This window comes from Lasioglossum baleicum, chromosome 11 (assembly GCF_051020765.1).
Source record: "Lasioglossum baleicum chromosome 11, iyLasBale1, whole genome shotgun sequence".
In the NCBI taxonomy this organism is placed as follows: Eukaryota; Metazoa; Arthropoda; class Insecta; order Hymenoptera; family Halictidae; genus Lasioglossum; species Lasioglossum baleicum.
The window spans coordinates 9843290-9867195 of NC_134939.1; the positions used below are offsets into that span (position 1 = coordinate 9843290).

Sequence of the window (23906 nt, forward strand, 5' to 3'; positions counted from 1 at the left end):
GGGATAATATTTTGACGTACCATATCGATTCTGAATGGAGGTCTTCGTAATTGATTAAACAGCTGTTCATCGACGTGGTTGCGTATTAATTTAATCGGCAACGCTGCGGCCAATTTATGTTTTATTTCCCGATTAATTAAAAAGGTAATTCGCCCATTGTAATTTTCGGGAGCCGGCCGCGAATATTGTGACGGTGAAATATATCAATTCAACAGGTAAGTGTCTTGAATAATTAACACGATTCGCAAATATGCCGCGGCCGAGTCACACGCAAAAACAAATTCTTCCCCTCTGGAAAATCGTGTATGTGCGCCACTCGCTCGATCACGCGCGCGCGCGCGCGCACGTGCCGTTCAACCGCCGATAAGAGGAGGATAAAAAGCAAAATTAATTTATAATTAACGGCATTTCGCGTGGGCGAGGCTTAAACAGCCGTCGACACTCGGAGCCAAATATTCAACTAACAATAACCTTTGGCGCGCTGGTTATGTCCGCAAAGACGCGAACTGAAATATTTAGATTTTTCTGTTTTAATGGGAACGGACGCGAGAGGCCAGGCCAATCGTGGATTAACGATTTGTATTAACCAAATGTAACGAGCGCTTTATTCCCGCGGATATCCCGCGCGCAAATAGACACGCGTAATCATTGCGTACACGCGCGCGGCCCCACGCTAATATTTTTACATTTCGATAAACCTCTTTCATCGATAAGCCCTTCAAACGTGTAATAACTCGTAATATCATTCGGCCGCGGAAAAATCGATGCGACGAAGGCTCGATGCACATACGACCCTTCCTCCTCTTTATTGCTCTCTCAGGATCCGTCCGAATCACGCCGCGCACGATTTATTGCTTCCATTGCGTATAACCAAATAAAGGAAAAATGGAAGAATCCGATGCCAGTTGTAAATATGTAACAGCGGAACTACCGATCGAAAGTTCATTGTTGCTGCACACGTTGCGACTGCAGTAAAAACCTCCATCAAAAGGAATTTGAATCTGCTCCTTGGAAAGCATTTTGGAAGGAGATGGATTGTTTTAGATGTTAATACAAATGATTATGTTCATTTATGTTATTAAGATGTTCTTGAACCCTTAGATTTTAGATGCTTCTCGGAAATTTCTGCATAATTTATAATCCCACATTTTTTTAAACCAGACTCGACATTCCCTATTCAACAATGGTTACTTCTTTTGTTGATTTACATTACAATCATTAATCATGCTACTTTTCGACACAAAGATCTACAAAGAATAAAAAGTAATTGACAACTTGCTGCTCTTCTTCTCGCCCTCAATTCGTCGCGCGAGCGGCCCCATAGTGTTCTCCCGCAACTGCGAAAAAGGGGAAATACAAAAAGCAGTATGATAGAGTAGGGGGAATTGTAACGCGTGGCGGACGTCGGAGAAAGTTGAAACTATCGTCTAGCAGGACGGGCCTCCCATAAAAAAATCCAAAAGCCTCGCGATAAACCTCTCTTTGCGGCGTGTCGTGTCCATTTTGCATTTGGACGCACACAAACGGAAACCGGACGACGCCAGAGAGAGAGAGAGAGAGAGAGAGAGGAGAGAGAGAGCAGCGACACCCCATGTCTCTTTTCCGTTTAGCAGTGTAACGTCGATGTAAAGCTGTAACGTCACGCGTCACTGCAGCGTGCACGGAACCCCGTTCCGCTGTAACTGTGTGGAACGGCTGCCGCAATATGATAAACGATGAATAATAAACGCCGCTGCCGATGAACAACAAAACGGCGCGAAGTATACTGCAAATAATAATTGGCAACACTTCGATCCGGCGCGCGGCCACCAAGCGGAAGGCCAAACGTCATGCTGAGACAGTGATTGACGATTCCGGATGTGATTGCTTGCTCTAACGTCGATTCTGTCCTGAATTAGGTGAACCTGTCCTTGCTCTCCTCTTTGTCAACGTTTATCTCACCTTTGGATCCTGGATGGTCATGGGTGCATCCTTACAATAATATTTCTGATGTATCATAACACGTTAAACGATAATTGTTTAACAGAACAACTTGTACTACAGTTATAAAACATTACAAATATTCCTCTTCTTGGTTGTAGAATCGCTTACAAAATCATGTGTCTTTGCTTGTGACTTCAAACTGAGCATTGGAAATTTTTTCAGATTTCAGCAAAGACACTTGGAAAGAGTCTAAGATTAAAGTTATTTTAGGGACATTTTCTATGAAAGTTCAAATCACATACACAAAGTCCAATGTACGGATAAATATACCCAGAGCCTGTACAGTATCTTCATTATTGACTATGTAAACATGAATTCGTAAATCTCTCCTCTCCACCGACTGATAGTTTCACAAATAAAATTCACTATTTGAACACCACCATGAAATATACAGCTCGAGTCAGCGTTGCGAGAAATAAAAGTGGTATAACACATTTCCTCCGATGTTATTCCAAACAGTTAACTTTTATTACAGCATCAAATAACATGTCAGTTCGGGAAACCGGACATCAAGAATACCAGAACAAAAAATGTCCCCTAATATATCGACTCTAAATTGCTTGCCCCTATATCCGAACCACTTTGTCTAGCCGATAACAAAATACCTTTAAAAGCACCTGACATCAATACATGAACATTCTCGATCCCGAAAACAGAAACGAAAATTTTTTCCTGCAAATAATCTCAAAGCATCGTTTAATCCTGAATATGTATTGTAGAACAAGAGGAACATGATTGGGGAAGAAAAATATGTCAGAAGTCCAACTAGCGTCGATGTTTCAATTTTCTCATTCCCAAAGACAAGAAGAAAACTATTTTCCTGCAAACAATCTTAGAAGATCCTTTAATGGCACCTTGGATGGCAAGAGGAAGATGATCCAAGGAAGAATAGAAATGTGTCTTCCTTCAATCTTGAATCCTGGATCACAAGGGTGATGGTCTCCTGAAGTAGCAAGGGATAATAGTTTAACTAACCCTCATAATAAACGCTCCATATAATCCTGAAGCATGCTTCAATCCTGGATCCTAGATGTAAGGAAAAGCCGTATTTATTTGTAAAAATCAGTAAGGACGCACGGATAACCAATCGTTGGTGACGTGTTTCTTGTCGAGGCGTTCGTTTCGATCTACCTCCTTTTTAACCAACTTCGAAAAAGGAGGAGGTTACTCAATTCGATATGTGCTTTTTTTCGCTTTTTTCTATGTATGTTCACCGATTACTCCGACCAATCAAGACGAAATTTTTATTGCAAATAACCCATAAGACCGAAAAACCACACTATGGTGTTCTACAAAATCAGTTCGTTACACTAAAAAGTGTGAAATAAAAAAATTTTACAAAAAGGAATTAAACCAATTTCGAAACGCACAAAAAAGTATGAAATAATTTCCATTTAATTTATGTTATTACACACGAACTTAAATACAATACAATCTTTTCGGAGGCGGCGCAAAGTTGAAAATTTTCGACACTGGAAATTACGAAAATCCTTCAATTCTTCTACATGCTTTCACATATTAATGTATTCTTTCTTCTTTTCCCATCTACTGATTTCCAAGTCCACCATATTCCAATGCGATCATAATCAGCGACATCTGTCATTTGGAAAATTTTCAATTTTGTATTTTTCAATATTTTTCAATATTAGAAATTATTTTCAATATTAGAAATTATTTCATACTTTTCAGTGCATTTTTTTAGCGCGTTTCGAAGTCGGTTTAATTATTTTTATTATTATATAATTCATTGGCGATCGTAATTTTACAATTCTTCTGTTATTTATGATTCTCTGTTTTTATGAATTTAGTTATACGTATATAGGGTTGCCTCTAATACACACACATACATACATACATCATCCATACTTGAACCCTATACTAGAAGATGATCTCAGAAAGAATCAAGAAATAAAAATAACGCATCGATAATTCAATTATGTGAATCTTGAAGACACAGCGAAAAATGTTATCCCTGGAACAATCGTGAAGCATGCTTCAATCCTGGATTCTAGAAGATGACCTCGTCGAGGAATAGAACCCGATAGCACGAGCCGTCGAAATACTAGAAACGTTGGAAAATAAGGACAGAATTTCGTCGTAGGAACGAGCGTCGAAGAGAGAGGCAGCACACGGTCGGTGAACCAATCGCATGCTGTGCCTGACAACCGGCCGACTACTATACTGCACTGTTGCGACCATTTGAGTTTCCTACTACATCGTTCGTTCCTCTTTCTCTTTCGGCGAGCGCGGCGAGCGGTTCGTCCCGTCCAGCTTCGTCCAGGTCTCTCTGTCCGTCGTTCTCCGTCGCACCGACGACGCTATCGTTCCTCTATCTATCTATATTCCATCTCCGTCCTCTTTCCACCCCCTATCGCGGCCGTTCATTCGGCCAGTCGCTCCCTTTCCCACTTTCATTTGCTCTCTGTCTTCCCCGGCCCCGGGCAGCTCGTGCTTCCACGGACCGACGGAGCACCGGCCGATTTTGCATTTAAATTTGGTAAATTTGCCGGAGTTGGCAAATGAGCTGTGGGCATGGTGTCTAATACTCGCGCACGAGCACGGCCGCCGATACACTGCGTCTAATGCCTCTGGAGAGGGTACATGTGTACGTGCGCGTACAGTCCGCGACGAAACTCAACCCTTCGGCGGAAAAGTCTCGCGAATTGTTGCGCGAAAAGAATGCCGCGAGGAAGCAACAGGAAGCAACAGGAAACTCCAATACCGAAAACCACCGATAGACTTTTTTTTCACCGAGCTACGTCGAGCTTCGAGATTTTTCCTAATTTAAATGACCGGTTCGTTCGATCAACTGGACCGGACCTACCCCAATGATCTACGTTCGACGATTGCTTACACGGGCCGCGTCGTTATCGTTCGCCGAGGATCCTGTAAATCAGTCGTGCAAAAAAAAAAACACGCGGCACGCTCGCGTCGCTCGGACACGTGTTAACAAATCGATTCCATAAAATATTATGGATGCGTAACAAAGAGAGGCTACGGGGCAACGGGGGTGATTTTGGGGGGTGCGGTTCGGCGGGGGTGACATAACCGACACGCGGGCAGGTTGTGGCGAGAGGGAAAAAAAGCAACGGACACACACGCACACACAACGATAAAAAAACGAAAGCAATTTCACTCGTGGATTTCATTCATTTTTCCGGCCGCTTCTTTTTGCTCGTTGTTCTTCTTGTATCGTGCCCGCGAAAATTGGTCGATCTCTCTCGCTCTCCCTCGCGCTCTCCGCGCTTCGATAAACTGACAAAATTCGAGAGAGAGAGAGAGAGAGAAAGGTTTTCCGGCGGACTGTACGCACCTACACGTGGGAAATAGTGCATAGGAAATGCAAACGTGTAGCGGAGAAGTTCGGACAGCACCCTCTAATTTTAGCCCGCAGAGGGCACCACCCTGTCACGCCGGGTACGTGTCTGTCTATGTTGTAAAGTTGCGTTCCATTTTCATCGTACAGTCCTCTTTCCAAATTCGACCGGAACAACGCCCGAAAAGGTCGCGCGAGCGGATTCTGCGGGGGACGGGGGAAGGTTGAGAGAGATCGGAGCGGTGCGGTTTCCGGCTCGTCGCTGAAAACTTTTTGCATAGTTTCTGCACAGACACCTGCCCCCGCCACGCCCCTCCGCGGCCACAAGTGCGCCGAAAAGTCTCTTCGAAGCTGATTGTCCTCATTACCAAATTTCTCGCGGAAAAACCCCTCCTCGCCGATCCACTCGCACCCTCGCCTCGTCGGAAACCGAGTAAGCGTTCCTTTAATCGGTTTTTATCGAAACTTCCGCTCGGACCCGCTCGGATCCGCCTGCTGACCCGACGCCTCGCTGGACCCGATTACAATCTTGGATAGAAAGATAGCACCCGTGTGCTGTCACCATGTTCTCGGGGATACACACAGAATTCTTTAAGCGTGTCGAATGGTACCTTATTCTGTGAATGGATCTTTATTCAAAATAAACATTGATTGTGTTAATCATGTTAGCTGATTTAATATGGATAATCGTATGTTATCAGCCATCAGACTAGAATGAAATCTATTCAATAATTGGAGGAATAAATTCTCCTCCTATTTTTACTTTTGACACTTACTAATTAAATCCAAAATGATGAAATTACACCCCTGTCAAATGGTTGTCCTTTTACACTATTCTACAAAAACCAAAATTTGCATAAAGATCAGTCTAATGATAAGCAGCATTCGACAAAGTCCAAACTGTTCACAATTAATGAAACTGCGCATTAGTCTAATTACAGCCATACATTTACTCCATCATTAACTCTTTATCTATTTGGAATCTGTTAATAAGGTTCTGGATCACTGCGTTGGACAAAGAAGATGCTGCGAAATTTACTTCTAACTAATAATCCCGCGAAAGTTATCCAATCACGGACACACTAAACTATTAAAGAAAGAAATTTCTGTTTGGCTCCAGTTCCTTACAGTCAAAAAAATATTTGTTTAGCGCAAAGATGTGCAGTCTACTCGTTACGAGGCACGCGAGCGCAAAATTAAGAGTCAGGCACGCGTGAAAAAATTCACAATCCAGCCGAAGCTTCGCGGTAGCTCAAAAAACCGGAACTGTATCGAAGTTCATACCCGGGCGATCACTCCGGCGACCATAAATTCCGGCCCCGGAGTGCATCAAATTAATCGACAATTGGTCCCCCATCATGATCACGACAGCGATTAAACCTCGTTCACGTCGAATCCGGAAACACTTACGTTCGCGCTAATTATTTACAACGCGAGCTACAAGCCCCGTTCCTGCGGTGACGTTTACGGCGTGAACGTTGCTCTCTCGCGTCCGCTCTCGCGCGCTCTGCTCGCTCGCTCGCGTCCACGAGCGCGTGTGCACGCTTCCATCGTTTCACTTTTAAACCGGCCGGAGAGCGGTCCTCTCTTTCTCTCTTTTTTTTCATCCACGTCAGCTGGCGACGAACGTATAAATTTCCCATACAGCGGGTCCGCGTTCCATCAATCCGTTCGCGTCCCGGCGCTCGCGCGTCTCCGGCATCGTAAAAATCCGATTTCGTGTTGCTCGCGATTACATAATCGGGTCCAGCGACCCGTCGGGTCATCGGGCGGGTCCGAACCGCGCGGTTCGCGAAACTTTCAAAAACTGATTAAAGGAACCCTCACTCCGTTTCCGCATTTTCCGCGGGCTCGTGATTATTAGAAGACGAATGCTACGAAGCGCTCCAATCAAGAAATACTATTATAGTCTGCAGGTTTATTATACAGGGTGTCCAGCGTAACGACCATCGATTTTTCAATCATTTATTGCAATGTGTGAAAAAAATGCTTGAAACGATATATCATCAGTTCTTGATATTCAACAAGTTGCACATATAAAAATGGTGAAAATATAATTTTCTCAACAGGAGATCGAGGTCACGCACTTTTTTCTTAAGTGGCACAAAAAAATTTTTTAATAGAACTAATAGACTGATTGTGGAAAGCAGGAATGACATGAAAATGTACTGTTTTATGCTTCACCCAACCAATTTCTTCATAAATGCACAAAGATCCGCAGTCTAGTAATAATTGTCCTCACGTGTCCTTATTCATTAATTCACGAACGTCTGACCGACATTCAGAAGAAATGAAAGAAAAATGGGAGGTAAACACCCTGTATGCGTGTATGGTGTGCACACAAGAAAGGGGTGAAAAAAGAGGCAGCCGCCGCCACCACTGCGGGGGTTGAAGAAGGTTTGGCGAGAGAATCACCCTCTCTCTGTCTCTGTTCTCTCGCGCCGCTTTATCTCGCAATTAAAGAGTTCCGCGCGTAATATCTGAAAACAGAGAAAAATTAGAGACGAACGGCGCGCGCGGCAGGCACCGCGGAAATTTTCGTTGACGCAGCCCAGACACGAGAATGAAGAAAGTTTCGACGTAATTATTTTCCATGCGCTCCTTCTTCCCCTAATGTTTTCTCATCGTTTCTCGAGCCCTGCAACGAGTACACCGACCGCCGACCGCCTGATGTAACCTTTTTAGACGACAACCACCCTAACTAACTAGGAAAACAACGTTGCCCGCTGGTGCGTGGCTCGATGAAAAATATGCTCGAACTTTGCTCCGGAAGAATAATAAATCCTCTTCTTCTTCTGGAAATTATGCTTCTGCTGGTGATGGTTTATATTTTGTTAGATGTAGTTTCAGATCTTCATTATTAGACTGCGGATTTTATGCATTTACAACAAAATCGAGAATCAACTACTCAACAATATAAAATCATCCCCAACGAACCCTAAATGTTCAAGTCCGCCTTTCTTAGTGCCAGCAACAAATCAGCAAGCTCCACGGTCGGCGCTCGGAATCCCGCGCTCGCGGCTAAGTTTAATTGTAATTATTTCGGCGTGGGTGTCGCGAGCAAAAGATTCAAAAGGGCCGCGTTCCAGGCTGATGAGACGACGCTCGGTCGACGTAAATTGTCGACGGCCGGACAAAGACGCGTCACAGTTCGAGGCTGACGAAGCGTTGCTCTTCGGTCACCTGTCCGCGTACCTGTCTCTCTCTCTCTCTGCTCTCTCACCGGTAACAGAAGACAGAGAAAAAGAGAGACTGAGTCCACGGTATCTCGGTCCTGGTTTTTCACGTTTCCTGAACACGCCGCGGCCTTTTTTCGTAGCCACGGCCGCGCGCGTATCATCATTTTTGCTATTCCGACGAGAGGCTCGAACAGCGGCGCGGCTTGGCGCGCACGTAACGCAACGCGACGTAACGTAATACGGAGAAATAATAGGTTGATGAGGGGGATGGACGTGGTTACACGTGGGGAGGGGGAGGGAGGTGCACAGGGGGTGACCGGCGAGCGGCGCCTACGGGGAGACAAGGGGGTGGCGGGGGTGTGGAACCAGGAGCGCAAGAGGGTGGCGGCGTCCTGTTCATTATGCAACGACGCGACTGTATCCCCCCGGTACAACGAGCGCCGGTTCTCTGTTGCACCGGAGAACCGGCGCAAAGTACAATCGGGAGCCCCCGTGGTTAATGAGTCGACCGAACAAAGCGAAAAACCGTCCATTAAATAATGCACGATGCAACGTAGGAGCGCGAGCCTCCGCCGACCGGGATGTGCACCCAGGCACCCGGCGAAACGGGATCTCCCTTTTCCGGAAATTTTGCTCTGCCGCGGGCCTATGCACTCGATCTTCCCGGGTACTGCTACTGCTGCTGCTACGGCTACTCTTGCTGCTACTGCTACTGCTACTCCTGCTGCACCGTCTGCATTAACATCGATTTGGGAACCGCTCTTCGCGTAACCAGAGCCAACCAGTTACGGAAACTGTAAGGTGATAGGGCGAGTTCTGCTGATGAGATAGGGTAATCTGTTTAATGAACGGAGCTCCGGGGAGGGATTCTCCGAGAAAGGTGTTTAGGGATTGCGGAACAGGTTTTGGTGACGTTTGGGTAGTTAATGATGGCTGTGGTATGTTTTGGTTGAATCAATTGGGGTTGCAGTAGGTGAGAGAGTATTGCTTGATAATGTGCTACAAAGTCAAGATCATTTTCTTGGTTGATTGCAACAAAACAGGAGCTAAATTATTTGTTTGCGGATTCACTAGCTGGGACAATCATGAAGACTTAATGATTTTAGTGAGTTGAGACTGATGTCTAGACTAAACTTGTTTTCTTGTTGCAAAACAAATTATAAATTGAAGAATGAAGGTATTATCACGAGAAGAGTAGATAGAGATGGAAAATATATATAATTGATCATTTCTTTCGGGAAATCAAATGTATAAGCACACTTATACGAGTACAAATAATGCGCCCGAAAACTGCAGCTGAAATTTGTTTCGTTTTTGAAGCAGTTTTTAAGCCAGCCCAAGTTTTTAAAGGATTAAAGTGTTATTCAAGTCGAACGCTCGATACAAACGATATGATATAGAAATACACAATATTGCACGTTCCCTGACTGTGCAAGAACGTTTGTTCAATAAATACAGGTATAAATGCATCTTCACAATCTCAATAATTGTAAATTAAAAAATTGGCGTCAGTGTTAATAAATTTAAGATCAAATAAAAATGTTTATTCCATTTATCCTGTTCCTTTACGAGATAAACAATTCTTATTATTAAATAGACAGAATTCAATCATTTTCATGTAGGATTAATTGCACAATGCACCCAGGGACTAAAATAAGGTATAAGGAATTAGATTGTTCGTTATATAAAGTCTGTAAAAATTAGCTGTGTATCAGCAATGCAACGAGTATCAGCAAAGCATGTATAAGGGATTCGCGGATAAAGGGTGTAGCCCTGCGTATCCTCCGAAGCAAGGAGCCAAGTCGGTCGGTTCACATCCGTGCGTGTACGCCGCGCCGCGCCGGCTCGAGCCAACGTCCACGGAGCTGACGCACCCTGTATTTTATCTAGACTTTCATCTAAGCTCCCCTATGCATCTAATCGCGCCACCCCACCACGATTTTCTATGAAAGGGCTAGGAAAGGAACCGGAGTGGGGTTGCTCGAAACCTGGTGGGGAAAAGCTGCACACACGCAGATGCGAGCGAATGATCGTGTATGGATCGCGGCTGGAAGGGGTAACAACCCTTAATAAATGCGCACTCGAGGAGGGCGCAGCGGTTCGTGAAAAAGTATTAAGAAGTACCGTCCTGAAACTGTCTTACAGGATTAACCTACAATTTTACCAATTTTTCAAAACGACACCCACAACTACCGTCAGGCTAAAAATTTGACAGTGTTTTCGTAATTTCACTCGAATTACTTTAAACTCCCATGGGTACTCTTAAAACTGCAATTTATATCCAGTCGTTCGTAAGGTACATACAATTTAATTTTACAAGATATTTAAGAGAGAAACAAAATGTATTAAAGTAACATATCAATCTCTACTAGAACGTGATAAAGGAACTACCCCTTTTAATATGTGTGAGAAAATCGTAGAATTAGCTAGCCCCACAAATAGGAAGCTTTAAGAATGTTGATGTATTAGTTTAAAATGCTAAGAAAAATGTGGAGTAACAGATGGATGAAAAGTAAGGCAGAAATCTCTGGCAGACCATGAAGAACGCACTACTCTCCGGGATCGAGGCAGGAAGGGTAGTCCATTGTCCGCGCTGATCCGGTAATCCAATTCCGAAGCTAATTGGCTACTTGATCGCCAATAATAGCGGACACCTTCGCCGGATAAAACCCGGTCTTTTTCTCGGTGCTAAGAATCGGTCAGTCAGCCGATCGGCGATTTGCATTCCAAGGTCCAAGCAGCGGCCGGCATTATCCGGTGTCACGAAGAATAAAAACTCATTCTCCGGTGGGAGAATGAAAGGAGAGAATGGGACACTCGAAGTGAAGGTCGTCGCTGGCTACGTTTCTAGGGGGTGGACACCACACATACGAGTCTCTGGAAACGACGGAAATTTTTTTCTGCAAAGCGGTTGAAATGTAAATTAAGTCGACGTGCTTAAGAATGTGAGATTATTAAGAGAGACCGCTGACTCGTAGCCCACACCCCGGATACTGTGCGGCTTGCGAAAACATTTCTCCGCTTTTTATTCTTTTGCCCCACGTCCGCGCATTATAAAGCACATATTACCCGGTTGCTGCCTTATGCCAGTCCCTCGCTCTCCTGCGTCTTCTTCCTCTTTTTTATTCTTTTTCTTCTCCTCGGGGGACGTGACTGTCCTCGACGAGTGCTTCTTAAAGTTTCAACGAGTCACCTCGAGGCTCTCAAGTTTGTTGCAATGCGGTAAAAAGACCGCAGGGCTTCTTCTACCCGAGAAATACTTCTGCGGATCGTCATCGTGATGCAATGAGTATGCGTCAAGCATTATTATGTATAGGGATGTTAATCTTCAGGGTGGAAATTCTTCTGGCTACTGCGAAGCGTCCAATCTCTTCCATTCTCATATTTTAGGATACATTTCTTCAAATTGCTAACTCAGAAATTAATCACAATCGTTTCAATATTGTACTAGGGTTACAAAATTGGGTGGGACATGGTAAACAATGAAACCAGAAGATATACCTGATCTGATAAATTTTAGTCAATTTTAAACATTTCATTTTATTATATAGATGTATACAAGAATTCCTCAGTGAATGCGCCATTTATATTTGTTGTCGTCGCGTAAATTTTGTATTTTAATGCAGTAGGTGCATTACAGCAGATGTAGTTTAGAAACGCATATACGGGCAGGAACAAAGAAATTCAATTAGTTTCTGCGCGCATTAATGTACATAATTGTACCAATGCAAACACCCGCAATATTATTTAAATGGGAAGTTACACAGTGCGGAGATGTACAGTTCTAACGAACAATAAACTAGAAATGTTTAATTAACAACGATCTCTAAATCAACTGTTACAATAATATACTACATCCGGACGTTAATTTAATTTGTTCGGCAGCTCTGATTAAAATAATCGACTGATCAGGTTTTCTTTTATTTACAGACGGATCAATTATACTATATTCCCCCAACGTAATTCTTCCTATAAAATCATCCCTCTCCTGCATCACATCGAAACCACCCCTCCACTCTTTAAACAATAAATGAACCGTAAGTACAGCTTCCACTCAAAACGCAGACATTTTAAGTAGAAGCCTCGCCTTCCCGCGGCATCTAATAACGAAATTCCGATCCTCCAGCTCGGCGTGCACCGGATTCCAACAAACACTGACAATTCTTTCGTGAAATCCGTTAATCGTCCGCGGGGACATTAATCTCCGGCATCAAACCTCTTCTAACGCGTTATTCAATTACTCGAAGGGGTTCCTGCGATTAGATTGTCCCCTGCGCTCGATACTTCCAGCATCCCTTACGAAAAGAGGGCGCCACTTAACCGTGTGCACCGTTCCCGTCTCGGCGTCGTCGAAAAATCATCCCCCGATCGCTCTCTCCAGGAATCGTTTATCTCCTATAAGAATCCCCACATCGTTGAACAATCCTCAGGGTGGATGATCGAAGGATGAGAAATAGGGACTGAAGAGGGCCGTGGGGGTGGGGAAAGAAAAGAAAAAGGCAGTTGCCGGGGAAAGTATGGAGGCAATCAGTGCCGGACGATGTTGGCTTGCGAGAAATCGCCACGGCACCGACTACCTGGGGGTCGTAATCGAATCAAGGAGCGCTATTTATTTTTCCATCCATTTAAAAACGTGTTAAAATGCAAAAAAGCGAACGGCCATGGAGAGGGGTTGAACGTGGCGGGCGCGTCGTTGGCTGCGGGGGTGGTTAGAAACCGGCGGAGTCGCTGGGAAGAGGTGGCAGAGGAGAAAGAGAAAGAGGAGCTGGTCATGGTGGAGAAAGGTCGATGAGCACGAGAACGAGCGAGGCTGCTGGCGAAGTGGGATGTCTAGGGGGTTGGCAGGGGGTTGTGTCGAGGGGGTGTGCGGGGGTGGGAACGGGCGCACAGCCACGGCTAGGAGAGGGTGGGCAGCCACGGCTAGTCCGGGAGCGGAGTAAAGGGTGAAAATGCAAAAAGGCGTCGGGGATCTCGCTCAATACCGAAGCGGCGGCGCAAGCGCCTTCATTTTGTTTTTCGTACGTCGCCGCGTCGCTTTCCCTTTTCCAAGATGGCCGCGTCCGTACCACGGCGTCGGTAACTGGCACCCTCCCGGCGTCGCGGAGCCGACAATGCGGCCTACTTTGCCGGCCGGAGAAGAAATCACCACCGAAATCGCGGCCGCCGCGCGGCGCTCCGCTCGCACACGCGAAACCACCCCTGTGGACCTTAGCCCGGGAGACTTCAATACTGGCAGGGACATGATCCTCAACCTAAAATCTTCCCTCGAAAAATCTGAGATTCTTCGATTCTTTTCGTCAATTCTTTGATCGTGGGGGTGGATATGGCCAAGAAAGAAATTCTTGCGATCAACCCCAGAATCCCAGCTTGGGATCTTTTGGGTTCTCTTGCGAATTCCTGACGGCCCTGTAAGGTCCTTTGAGAATAGGTACTACAATTGTCGATAATATTTCCATGTTAACCAAATTCCAAATTGCTAACTACGTAGATTTACGACGTCTCCTTAGAGGGACGGTCAAGTGGAAAGGGTTAATATATGTATGAAGCATCAGTATATTCTATCCTCCACTAATCAGACAATATGAGAATATATTAAAAATTTGATTTTGCCGTATGACTTGAGACCGACGCTTTATCTGGCATAAATATTTTAAGTCTGGCTCGTTAAATAATTTCATAACTGGCGTGAAATGCACTTCCCTTGTACCGCGACTTTTATTATTATATCTTGATTGGCACCTGAAGTTCTGTACGTCATAGTAATGAAACAGCCTTCGGCCCTTTATTCTTTATTCTTAGAATGTCTGTTGTCTGCAGCATTTTTCAGTTGACGCCTGACGTTCTACAGTAGATTCGATTAACCTTTCTTTCTCCCCCCACCACCAGACCCGCCCTGAAAAAGCATTCTTGTCGCGCATATTATTTTATCTTGCAGCGAAATGCTTTTAAACTGTCGTTCGGAAAGTTGCAAACGGACAGATCACGCGTCAATTATCTGCTTGATTCGCACCGGGCTGCATATTATTTATTCTCTTTAACTTTTCCATTTTGCTGGCACCACGTGTTCTTGGCAAATATTTCTTTCGTAATTAAACGCCTGAAATCTGATGCCGATTTAATCTACCGCTCGCACACGCTCGCACGAAGACAGCACATAGAAATTCCATTATAATCCTGTAACCTGATCAAATTTGTAGATCGACCGTCTACCGTTCTATAGATATCGCAACGCCAAGAGAAAAAGTAAACGGAAAAGCATCGTTAGTATTATTTACCTTTAGTTATTTGCACTGGGCACCTTCCGTTGTAATTACAGTTTTAAAAACTGTCATAAGCAAACAAATTGCTGCCTTTTCTCATTTACCTTTCAAAACCACGCAATTATTCTACCTTTACAAAGAGATCGATAAAACGTGTTCATAAGGACAAAATACTTGACAAAAATTACCGGACGCATTAACAACACACAATTTTTTAATAAACCCATCTGTGACTCGTTAATGATACTTTTATCAATGCTCGTCGGCGCACTTCCCATTTAACTTTCAAAACCAGTCAATTATTCTACCTTCGCAAAGAGGTCGATAAAATACGTTCATAAGGACAATATTTAACAAATGTTACCAGATGCATTAGTAAACATAATTTTAATAATAATATAAACATAATTTTTAACAATCTTCACCGGGTGCATCAGTGAAGAATTTTATATAATCCAACCTCATGTATGTCTATAAATTGTCTTTTACAAAGCTCACTGATGCACTTTACATTCTTAAGGCGTCCCAGATCGACGAGTGTACTTAATTAACAATGGGTCAGCTCCACCAGTGAGTTAATTATCGACTGGTATCGAAACCAGATACTGGTGTCTGGTCTACGCGTGCGTGTGTCGTGTTTCGCGGAACGTGGAAAAAAAGTCTTCTTAAAGCTAAACGATCAATTGCGAGACACGCGACGCGCACACCGAACGGCCGTCAATTATGACGTCAATGCGCGGCAGAAAAAGTACGCGAATTCTGGCTCATTTACGTAATTCGAGGCGAATGTATTCAATTGCAAATGCATTTACTTGGGATTCGAGTTGCAGCCCCGGCCTCCTGCCGCGTAACGATATTTTTCTTTTTCCCCCATTGCGCTCGCATCGGCGTCTACAGTTTCCTGTCGCATAATTCCGTCATTCCCTGCTGCAACTTCTCCCTCAAAGGGACCGTGCGTGCTGAAAACTGCGACCTCTATTTGTATTACTCTTTCAGCGACGTTTCTCGAGCATTAGAAACGGCTGCGAGCTTCCCGAGCACCGTGCTTCAACGGGAATTCCAACCGTGGAATAAATAATATTGATAACAGACAAAAATCCGACTTTCCATAATGCTGCGACTCTTCTCCACGTACAATAAAAATCAAAAAATACTCGGACATCGGAGTTCCATGAAAATGATTTAATAAATATCGTCAGATGCTTTCACCCCTTCCATCCGATATGAAAAATATAATCACATAAAATCTCATCATTATGCACATCATCTTACATGTTGCTTTTAGATATAGATATTTTTCCTCCATTTTGAAGACTGTAAAATTAATTAGAACATCTTCTTCATCATGAATAATTTCCTATAAGATAGATTTATTATACACCAACATTTACTCCAACAACATTTAAATAGTTTCAAATTCTATTAAAAATAAGTGAATATTGAATATTGTCAATGTATATTATTTAAGAAAATGTTTTAAAATAATTCTGTATAATAGCACAATCAAGCTTGTACATATGTGCAAACATGTGGGTCATTTTGACCCGCTTCCAGCGAGAACGTTCGCTCTGCGAGGGTTAAGCCCATCGCTGTAGAAGCGTGTGGAGCGTATATCGATTGGAAAGTACCGATCAGAGAGGAACGGAATGTAATGGAGATTTCTACATTGAGATCAATGGATAATCTTGAAATTATCGGGCCGGCCCATAAATTTATCCGTATTCGAAGTCTAAGCGTAATCGACTCCCTTGAATTGATATTTCCAACCCCATCATATTACCAGTTAATACCTCCGACGTATTCGCCATTGCCGGCAAGACGGAAGTAAATCGCTGATACATGAAATCATGGCAAATTTCCATTTTTCCAATAATTTCTATAACTCTACGTCGATCTGAATACGATCTACTCATTACAAGCTGCAAAAAATAACAACCAATTAAACGATAATAGTGTTTCTTTTTCTGTTCGATCAAAATCTCTCGTCGAAATATTACTGGAATCTCCGATAATATTAATGAGGTGGCAGTAATCCAGATAAAAAAATGTACAGGTTACACATATAGGAGAAATGCTCGTGCAACGACAGATTATAAATGTTATGATCCAAATAGAATGTATCAAAAATATGAACGAAATGGTCTTGCATATAGGCTAAAATAAATGAGATTGATGGCAATAACCGAAATAAAAAATGTGCACGCTAAAGATATGAAAGAAATGGTCTTGCAACTAAGGACTAAAATAAATGGGATCGATGGTAATAACCCAATCCAAAGGTACAGGTTAAAAATATAAAGAACTGTCATTGTAACTGAAGATTAAAATAAATTGATGGCAATAATCCGAATAAAAACTGTACAGATCAAAATTATTTAAAAAAAGATCCTGTAAATTGATCGGATCCGTTTGTGGATTAATTATTGATTTTGTTTCTTTTAAAATCACAGACACGAGTTATTTACTTTGGTTTCCATTTATATGTATTAATTTAATGGCGAACGGAAATATTTTCTCGGCCACTGAGAAAATCTCTTTGGCAGATCGGGGTACCGCAAGTGGATGCTAATGTATTCTGATTCCACGTTTGTTCAAAAGCCTTCTACTATTTATCTTACGGCTGTACATTATGTTCTACACTCCTTGCAGCTCGACTGCAACCACCGGAAGTCAGTCCTCCGAACTATATAAAATTTACAATATTTTTATCGCGATCATTCATCCGCAAAACACAAACCAGAATACAAAAATAAGCAAAACCAAAGTCACTTACAGATATTTTTCGAAGCGAATCCACGCATGTATTACAATGTAATTAACTCTTAATGAAGGGTTGCGACTCCCGCGATTTTCCCTGGGATACGAACTAAAACTCGCATAATGGACGAGTCCCTTGTTATTCGAAGAAAGAAAAGCAAGAAGATAATCGATATATATTTCGCGATTTATAGTCTGGAGTGTTGTGCAACTTCGTTTGATGCATTTGTTTGAACGATCATCGTAATTTGTATGAGGCTGTCAAACGACACGACCCTGTTAGACAACAGCGCAGCGCTGTCGTAAAATCTGTTGCATTGCAAGTTGTGTATATTGATATACAGGGTGACCCAATAACTCAGACCACCTAGGATATCTCCGTTATTTGTAATGGTACGCCGGGAATTTATTTACAGCAATTTTGCAATCCCAAGGAGACAATAATAATTTTCACGGTGGAGGGAATTCGAAAGATTTCAAGGTTGCTCCATTTTTTATATGCAGCCACAATATCGTGAAGATCGAGTACCCGTGTTGAATGAATACCATTCACATTGTTATTTAAAATCGTAACCACACAGTGTTGGGCAATAAATAAATTTATTTAAATAAAAATTTAAATAACAAGTTATTTGTTATTTGGATATTCAAATAAAAAGCAAACATAATTATTTATTATTTGAGCAAGTCTAAATGTATTATTTAAAATAATAATGTTAATTGTTATTTACAAATACAATTTCAATTATTATTTGTATCGACAAATAATAAATTAAATTGTACTTTTTACCACTGGTGGTATACCTGAAAAGGTTGCTATAGCAGACAAAAACGCGCACGTGTTCATTGTATATGTATACAAAATACAAGAAATAAGAGACGACCAATTTGACTTCCACATCAATCCAAATAATAAATAATCTTTTATTTGCAAATAATAAATAATAAATAGATCACTTTTGGAATTATTTAAATTACTTTTATTTAAATAAAAAGTTTAGTTATTATTTGCAATTAAAATCACACGTTTATTTATTATTTAAAATAAAATTTGCCCAACACTGATCATAACATAATATTTTTAATAAAACGAAGACCCTTTTATGATGTTTAACCTTTCGATTGGAAATATTATAATATAATATTTTCCAGCGAACATAAAAAATTATTAAAGGAATTATACAGATACTTAGGTATCCGTATGCCTATATAAAGACTAAGAAAGCATGATTGCAAAAATCACGTTAAACAGTCTACCATAACATCAACGAGATCGTAAAGACGTAGAACGGTAAAAATCGAGAATCGCAATCAGTACGTTTTGTGAAGTGGCTTCGATCAAACGATTCGTCGTAATAACTCGTGAGGCGATAAATCGCGGCTAGTATGGGCCCCTTAAGCGTCGTTACGAAAATGTTAACATAAAATAACAATGCGATCCGCAGTGTAAAGGGACGACGTTTGTCGGGATGGTTGGGCTCGCGTCGGGATGCAACGAATGTTCCTATTTATCATTTCCGAAACGCTCGTTTCTCTGTTCTCCACCATTTTGAAAATCGCTACTCGCATTACCACGACCGTGCCTCGACCGGAAACAACTCGAGCTTCCCGGGTATTCGCGGTTTTCGCTATTCCCTCACACTGATCCGCTCCGCGCACCAGGAGAAGCATCGAATACGTTTGCGCGCGACGAGACCCGGAACACTGTTACGCCACTACGCCTGCTAATCGACTGATAATTGCTGTAACAACCGCCGCTTCAGAATGCCATCAGCGGTGCATTAAAGTAATAAGACTGCAGGCGCTTCTGCCTGGATCGGTTCTTTCGGAGATGAACGATCGCAGAACGATATCGGCGAACGATCGGGGACGAACAGCAATTTCGCAGCGTGCCGCCATTTACCGATGTATTAGGTTGCTGCAAAAATAATCACGGTTTTTGTTCTTGAATTTTTACTCTCGAGTGGTACCCTGGGTCTCTCATGAACCCAGAAAAATGTTCTGAGTACACGTTCTTCGCCGATGCATCGCAAGATAATTGCATATGTGATGTTTCTTTCGAAAACGTTTGGATTTTGTAGCCCAGTAAATTTTTAAGGAATTTTTAGAATCATTCCTCGATGATATTTTCTATCGTTTCACGAATGTGATCTTTCGCGTTTCACCATTGATTTCTCTCTGTCTCTCTCTGACATATTGTCAGTGTTTTTGAAATTTTTTTCGCGCAACGAAAAAATGGCTAGTGTGAATCCGAAGCAGGAGTTGGTTGGAAACGGAAAAAGGTCAAGAGTAGGGCCGCCACATGAATGATGCTACACTCAATGAACTAGCGCGACAGTCGGCCCCGTTTGCACATGCGCGTCACTGTATCGGTCGGCTAAAAACAAATTTCTAAAGTCTCATCTAAAATTTAATACTACTGTAAAAAACCATCCTGAAATACTTTGCAATTATAGCAAAACGAAAGTGGCAACTTTTTAACGTCATTGTCTCGTCGATGCCTGGAAGTCGGATAACAGAGCATAGAAAGCAAATGAATGACAACGATAATTTAATATTGAATAAAGCCTTTATTTCACATCAGTTTTCTCCATGCAGCACATGAAATTATGTACAGACGCAGATATTTTTAAATATATTGCCAATGTGATTGTGCGCACACTACTCACGTACGCTCGGATTAGTAAAGCAGAAAAGTTTACGCGCGCATGCTGCTGTAATATTGCAGAAAGGCTGATTCATTTTGTCACATGTCGCATCGGACGCGCGCGCTATATCAGACGGTATTATTTCCACCCAATTTCACAATTATAAGGTACATACATGACTTCGAGCAATTCTCATTTTCGGATTGGTCGTAACACACGGAACTTCGCGAGGTCGTGCAACTTTCACGCGGCTCTAAGTGTTCTTAAATATTCTGCACTACTAGTAAATTAAATTTATAATCAGAATATATTGCCTCCGGAAAGGCATTATACAAATTACCGAAGTGGAAACTTGCAGAGCATCGTATTTCGAACAGATCATTAAATGATATATTATATCGTAAATTGTATTCTATACAAAAACGGAATGATGATGGTCAATTTTTGTTGAAATATTTCGATAACTGTCTAAAATAGCCTGCACAAGTATCCATGGTCTAACAACACTCTTTGATTATTCAGAGAACGATAAATTGGTCGCGACAGCATTGGAAGGAGCAATAAATAAACTTCCGGTGTTAGAAAACACGCATGCTACAAAGCCTTCAAAGAACCAATCCCGACACCAGCATCGTTTTTACTATCTATATTTACGGAATAAAGTCTCTTTGCCTAAAATACCATTTTCAAAAGTTCCACACACGATACACGATTAAATTGAAAAGCAACCACTAAAGGCACATTATCTTCATTTTTTGCATCACTCGTTGCTGCAACAAAATAATTCATTCGATCCTACGCTTTCTTCACTTACATTATAATACACATTCTAATGTGTGAGTATTCATTATTAGGGTGATTTGAGCATTATAATTATTACAAGTATTATAAGACTTATAATTAATTCGCGTACAAAAACCAGGATGACCAATAAATTCTAAGAAATAAATCTTTTAAAATTTATAAATGCCATAATGCATAAAAATCCGCAGTCTACCTACACAAAAACTCAGCGTCTCATTACCGCTTTATTTTCATTAAACGAAATTCGCAGCGGAAACAATTGTCCCAAAATCCACGGAAAAGGAGGGAATTCGCAGGAAGAACGCAGGGTGGAAGATCTTCGGGGAAGATGGTTGGGGTTTCGCAGAATGCCGTGCAGAGGTGGCGGTTATGGCGAGTCGGTGTCCGGCGTTAAATCGCGATACATTATCCGCGACATTACGCTGCGCGTCGTATCGGGCGACCATTAAGTCAACGACTGCGGACATTTGCATTCCTCGGAGTAGTCTGGCCGTTCCCGGAAGACGGGGATCAGGATGGCAGTCGGTTGGTCGTTTGCTGGGGAAAAAGCGGGTAGGAACGATCCCGAGGCGACTATGGCCGCCTTGCGTGTTGGCGCGGGCAGATAACCGGGGCGATATTAAACATAATTCGCGCGTTTATCGCGGCCGCGGTACCGCTCGTAATCCGGCATTCGACGCATCCGCGCATTTGAACGCGCGTGTTCGTCGGCGGCATCGGCGTCGCGACGACCAGCGTCGGTCGTTTGAGCCGCGAGAGAGCCCCGCGGAGAACAAAAGAGAGACACGACCCTTCGAAAACACGCCGCGATACGAGGAGATGGATAGATAGGCGACGAAAAGGACGGGACAAAGGGGACAGCGACGGAAGAGGACGATAGAGAAAAATAAATAGAAAATGAAGGAAGGAATGGAAAAAAGACAGACAAGAATGGCCAGTGCCGGGAGCGAAACGCGGCGATGAGGGCTGAGAGAGCGATAGAGAGAGAGAGAGAGAGAGAGTGACGGTGGTGGGACGGGGGGAAGGGAGCGGTGGAGAACGCAAGAGGTAAAGAAACGATGAAGGGATGAGGGAAAAAAGGGGATGGAGGAAGAGAGACATCGAGTTGATACGGCGAAAAGAGAGGGAGGCACACTGCCGTTGGACATTAAGAACGTTTCGTGCGGCAATTTAACCACCGACCAGGGACGCCGAGGGCGGCGCAGCCGGCGTCCCTGCGAAGGCAGCCTCTGAACGATATGGGGAGAGAGGGTGGTCGGGAAACGAGGGAAAGAGTCGAAATGAGACAGAGAGAAGAAGGGGCCTGCGCCACCGGTATAGAGTTTTTACGACTTCTACGCGCGTGCGCCTGCACACCTGGAGATTAGGTTTAACAGCCTTAATTTTAAAAAATTGCCGCCTCTCCCCGACAATCTCCACTCCCCCTCGCTTCCTCTTATTCTTCTACCTGGCTCGTTCAACCTTCCTGCCCTCCTCCTACTTCTCCACCCTCTGGCTCTCTTTTCCTCCTCTACCAATCTCTCTCTCTCTCGCTCTTCAGCTAGGAGACTCTCCACCACCAGCATCCAGCAGCACCACCACCACCACCTCACGGGCCACCCTTCCCACGGCGAAACGAAATTGCGCCGCTTTGCACCGTCGAGGATAAAGTTCTGGATGCTCCGTTGCCACCCCTTGCCGCCTATCTGCGACGACGAACTCTCGAGACAGCCGCGCGGACGCGGAAACACGCCGGGACATTTAGCCCATTTACCGGCCGTCTACATATACATATACACCGGTCAGGATTAGGCATTAGGAAGTGCCGGGAATATGCCCACGGAATTTTGGGGAAAATTGTTTAGGGCTGGGGACACCCGTGGAGAATGCTGCGAACGGGTGGGACCATGGCCAGAGACTTCGTCCGGTTTGACGATGGTTTCGCTTGCTGGATTGACGGCGCTGAGGCCGCCGACATGCGACTCGGGATCGAGCCAATTCGATTATTGAGGGGTTAGTTAACCTGCACCATCCAATTTTTAGTAAACTTTAAGGGTTCAGTGGGTGGAAGGTCGGCGGAATCCTCGTTGGTTTTCTTGTGTGGCTTTTTGTCAGTTCTTAAGGGTGAAGACATTCTTCAGGGCTCTTCAGAGTTCTTCAAGCTCTAGCATCTTGAATGGAGATATATGCAAATTATCCAAATGTTATCAGTGGCACACATTTTCTTGCATATTCAAAATTGAGAAATGTCATAAATCCGCAAACATGTACAATCAAATTATAAATTAGAAATCTACCTATTAACTGTATCTATAGATAAGTGCATGTTTAGAAGGTAACTTTCAAAGCCAGTTAAAATGATGATTATTATATTAGATAATAGACTATATAAGGGCTTGCGTTAATCAGAAAGTGATTGAAACCTTGAACGCGCTTCTCGCACATTACCATTTTCCATCGTAGTAACTCGTGTCCACGGTTTCAGGGAATCAAAACCGGTCACCCGTGGCCTTCGAACACCCGTCAGCGAGGCTGCGACCAACCTATAAAAAAGAAACGGAAGCCGTCAACGATGTGAGTACGGCAGATTTTCCCACGCAAAATAACGACACCGGCCTCCCTCGACCAGTGCCGTCACGAAGAAAAATCTCCACCCCCCTCCCCCTGATTACAGCGAAACAAATCCTTACAATTCATCGTGCGAAAAACCCTACAGCTAAATCCACGAATGAATTCCAGGATCGGTGAACCCTGCACCAGACAGACAATTTCATCTTGCAGGGGCATATCGGCCAAGTCGTAGCGACCGGAGCGGAGCGGAGCAGGGCGGGGCGGGGTGGCATCTAGGTGCCTAGATTAATTAACAACTTCGTAAACCGTCCCTTCTCGTAGGAACCCTTTCCGTAATTCCGTGGAAATTTTCGTCGTGGCCCCGCCTCTGCTGGCTGGCCGCAATAAAATCCACGTTGAGCCAGGTTCC

The 23906-nt window shown here is 43.3% G+C and overlaps 1 protein-coding gene and 1 long non-coding RNA gene across 4 annotated transcripts in view; one reads left to right on the plus strand and one right to left on the minus strand.

The window, feature by feature from the left end:
• LOC143213237 (uncharacterized) overlaps positions 1-23906 on the plus strand; it is a 183731-nt gene that overhangs the window by 60546 nt on the left and 99279 nt on the right. For 2 of the 3 annotated variants that reach the window (XM_076432889.1, XM_076432887.1), the window contains exon 2: positions 23412-23500. In XM_076432889.1, the coding sequence (XP_076289004.1) occupies positions 23412-23500 (89 nt within the window). Of the gene's footprint in view, positions 1-21090; positions 23501-23906 lie in introns of those variants that run through there. The other variant, XR_013009920.1, reaches the window with a different exon arrangement.
• The window catches only part of LOC143213238 (uncharacterized), a 48395-nt gene continuing 44168 nt past the window's right edge, over positions 19680-23906 (minus strand). The window contains exons 2-3 of the long non-coding RNA XR_013009921.1: positions 23375-23469; positions 19680-23097 (exon numbers count right to left, since the gene is read on the minus strand). This is a non-coding gene — a long non-coding RNA (uncharacterized LOC143213238). The remainder of the gene's footprint in view (positions 23098-23374; positions 23470-23906) is intronic.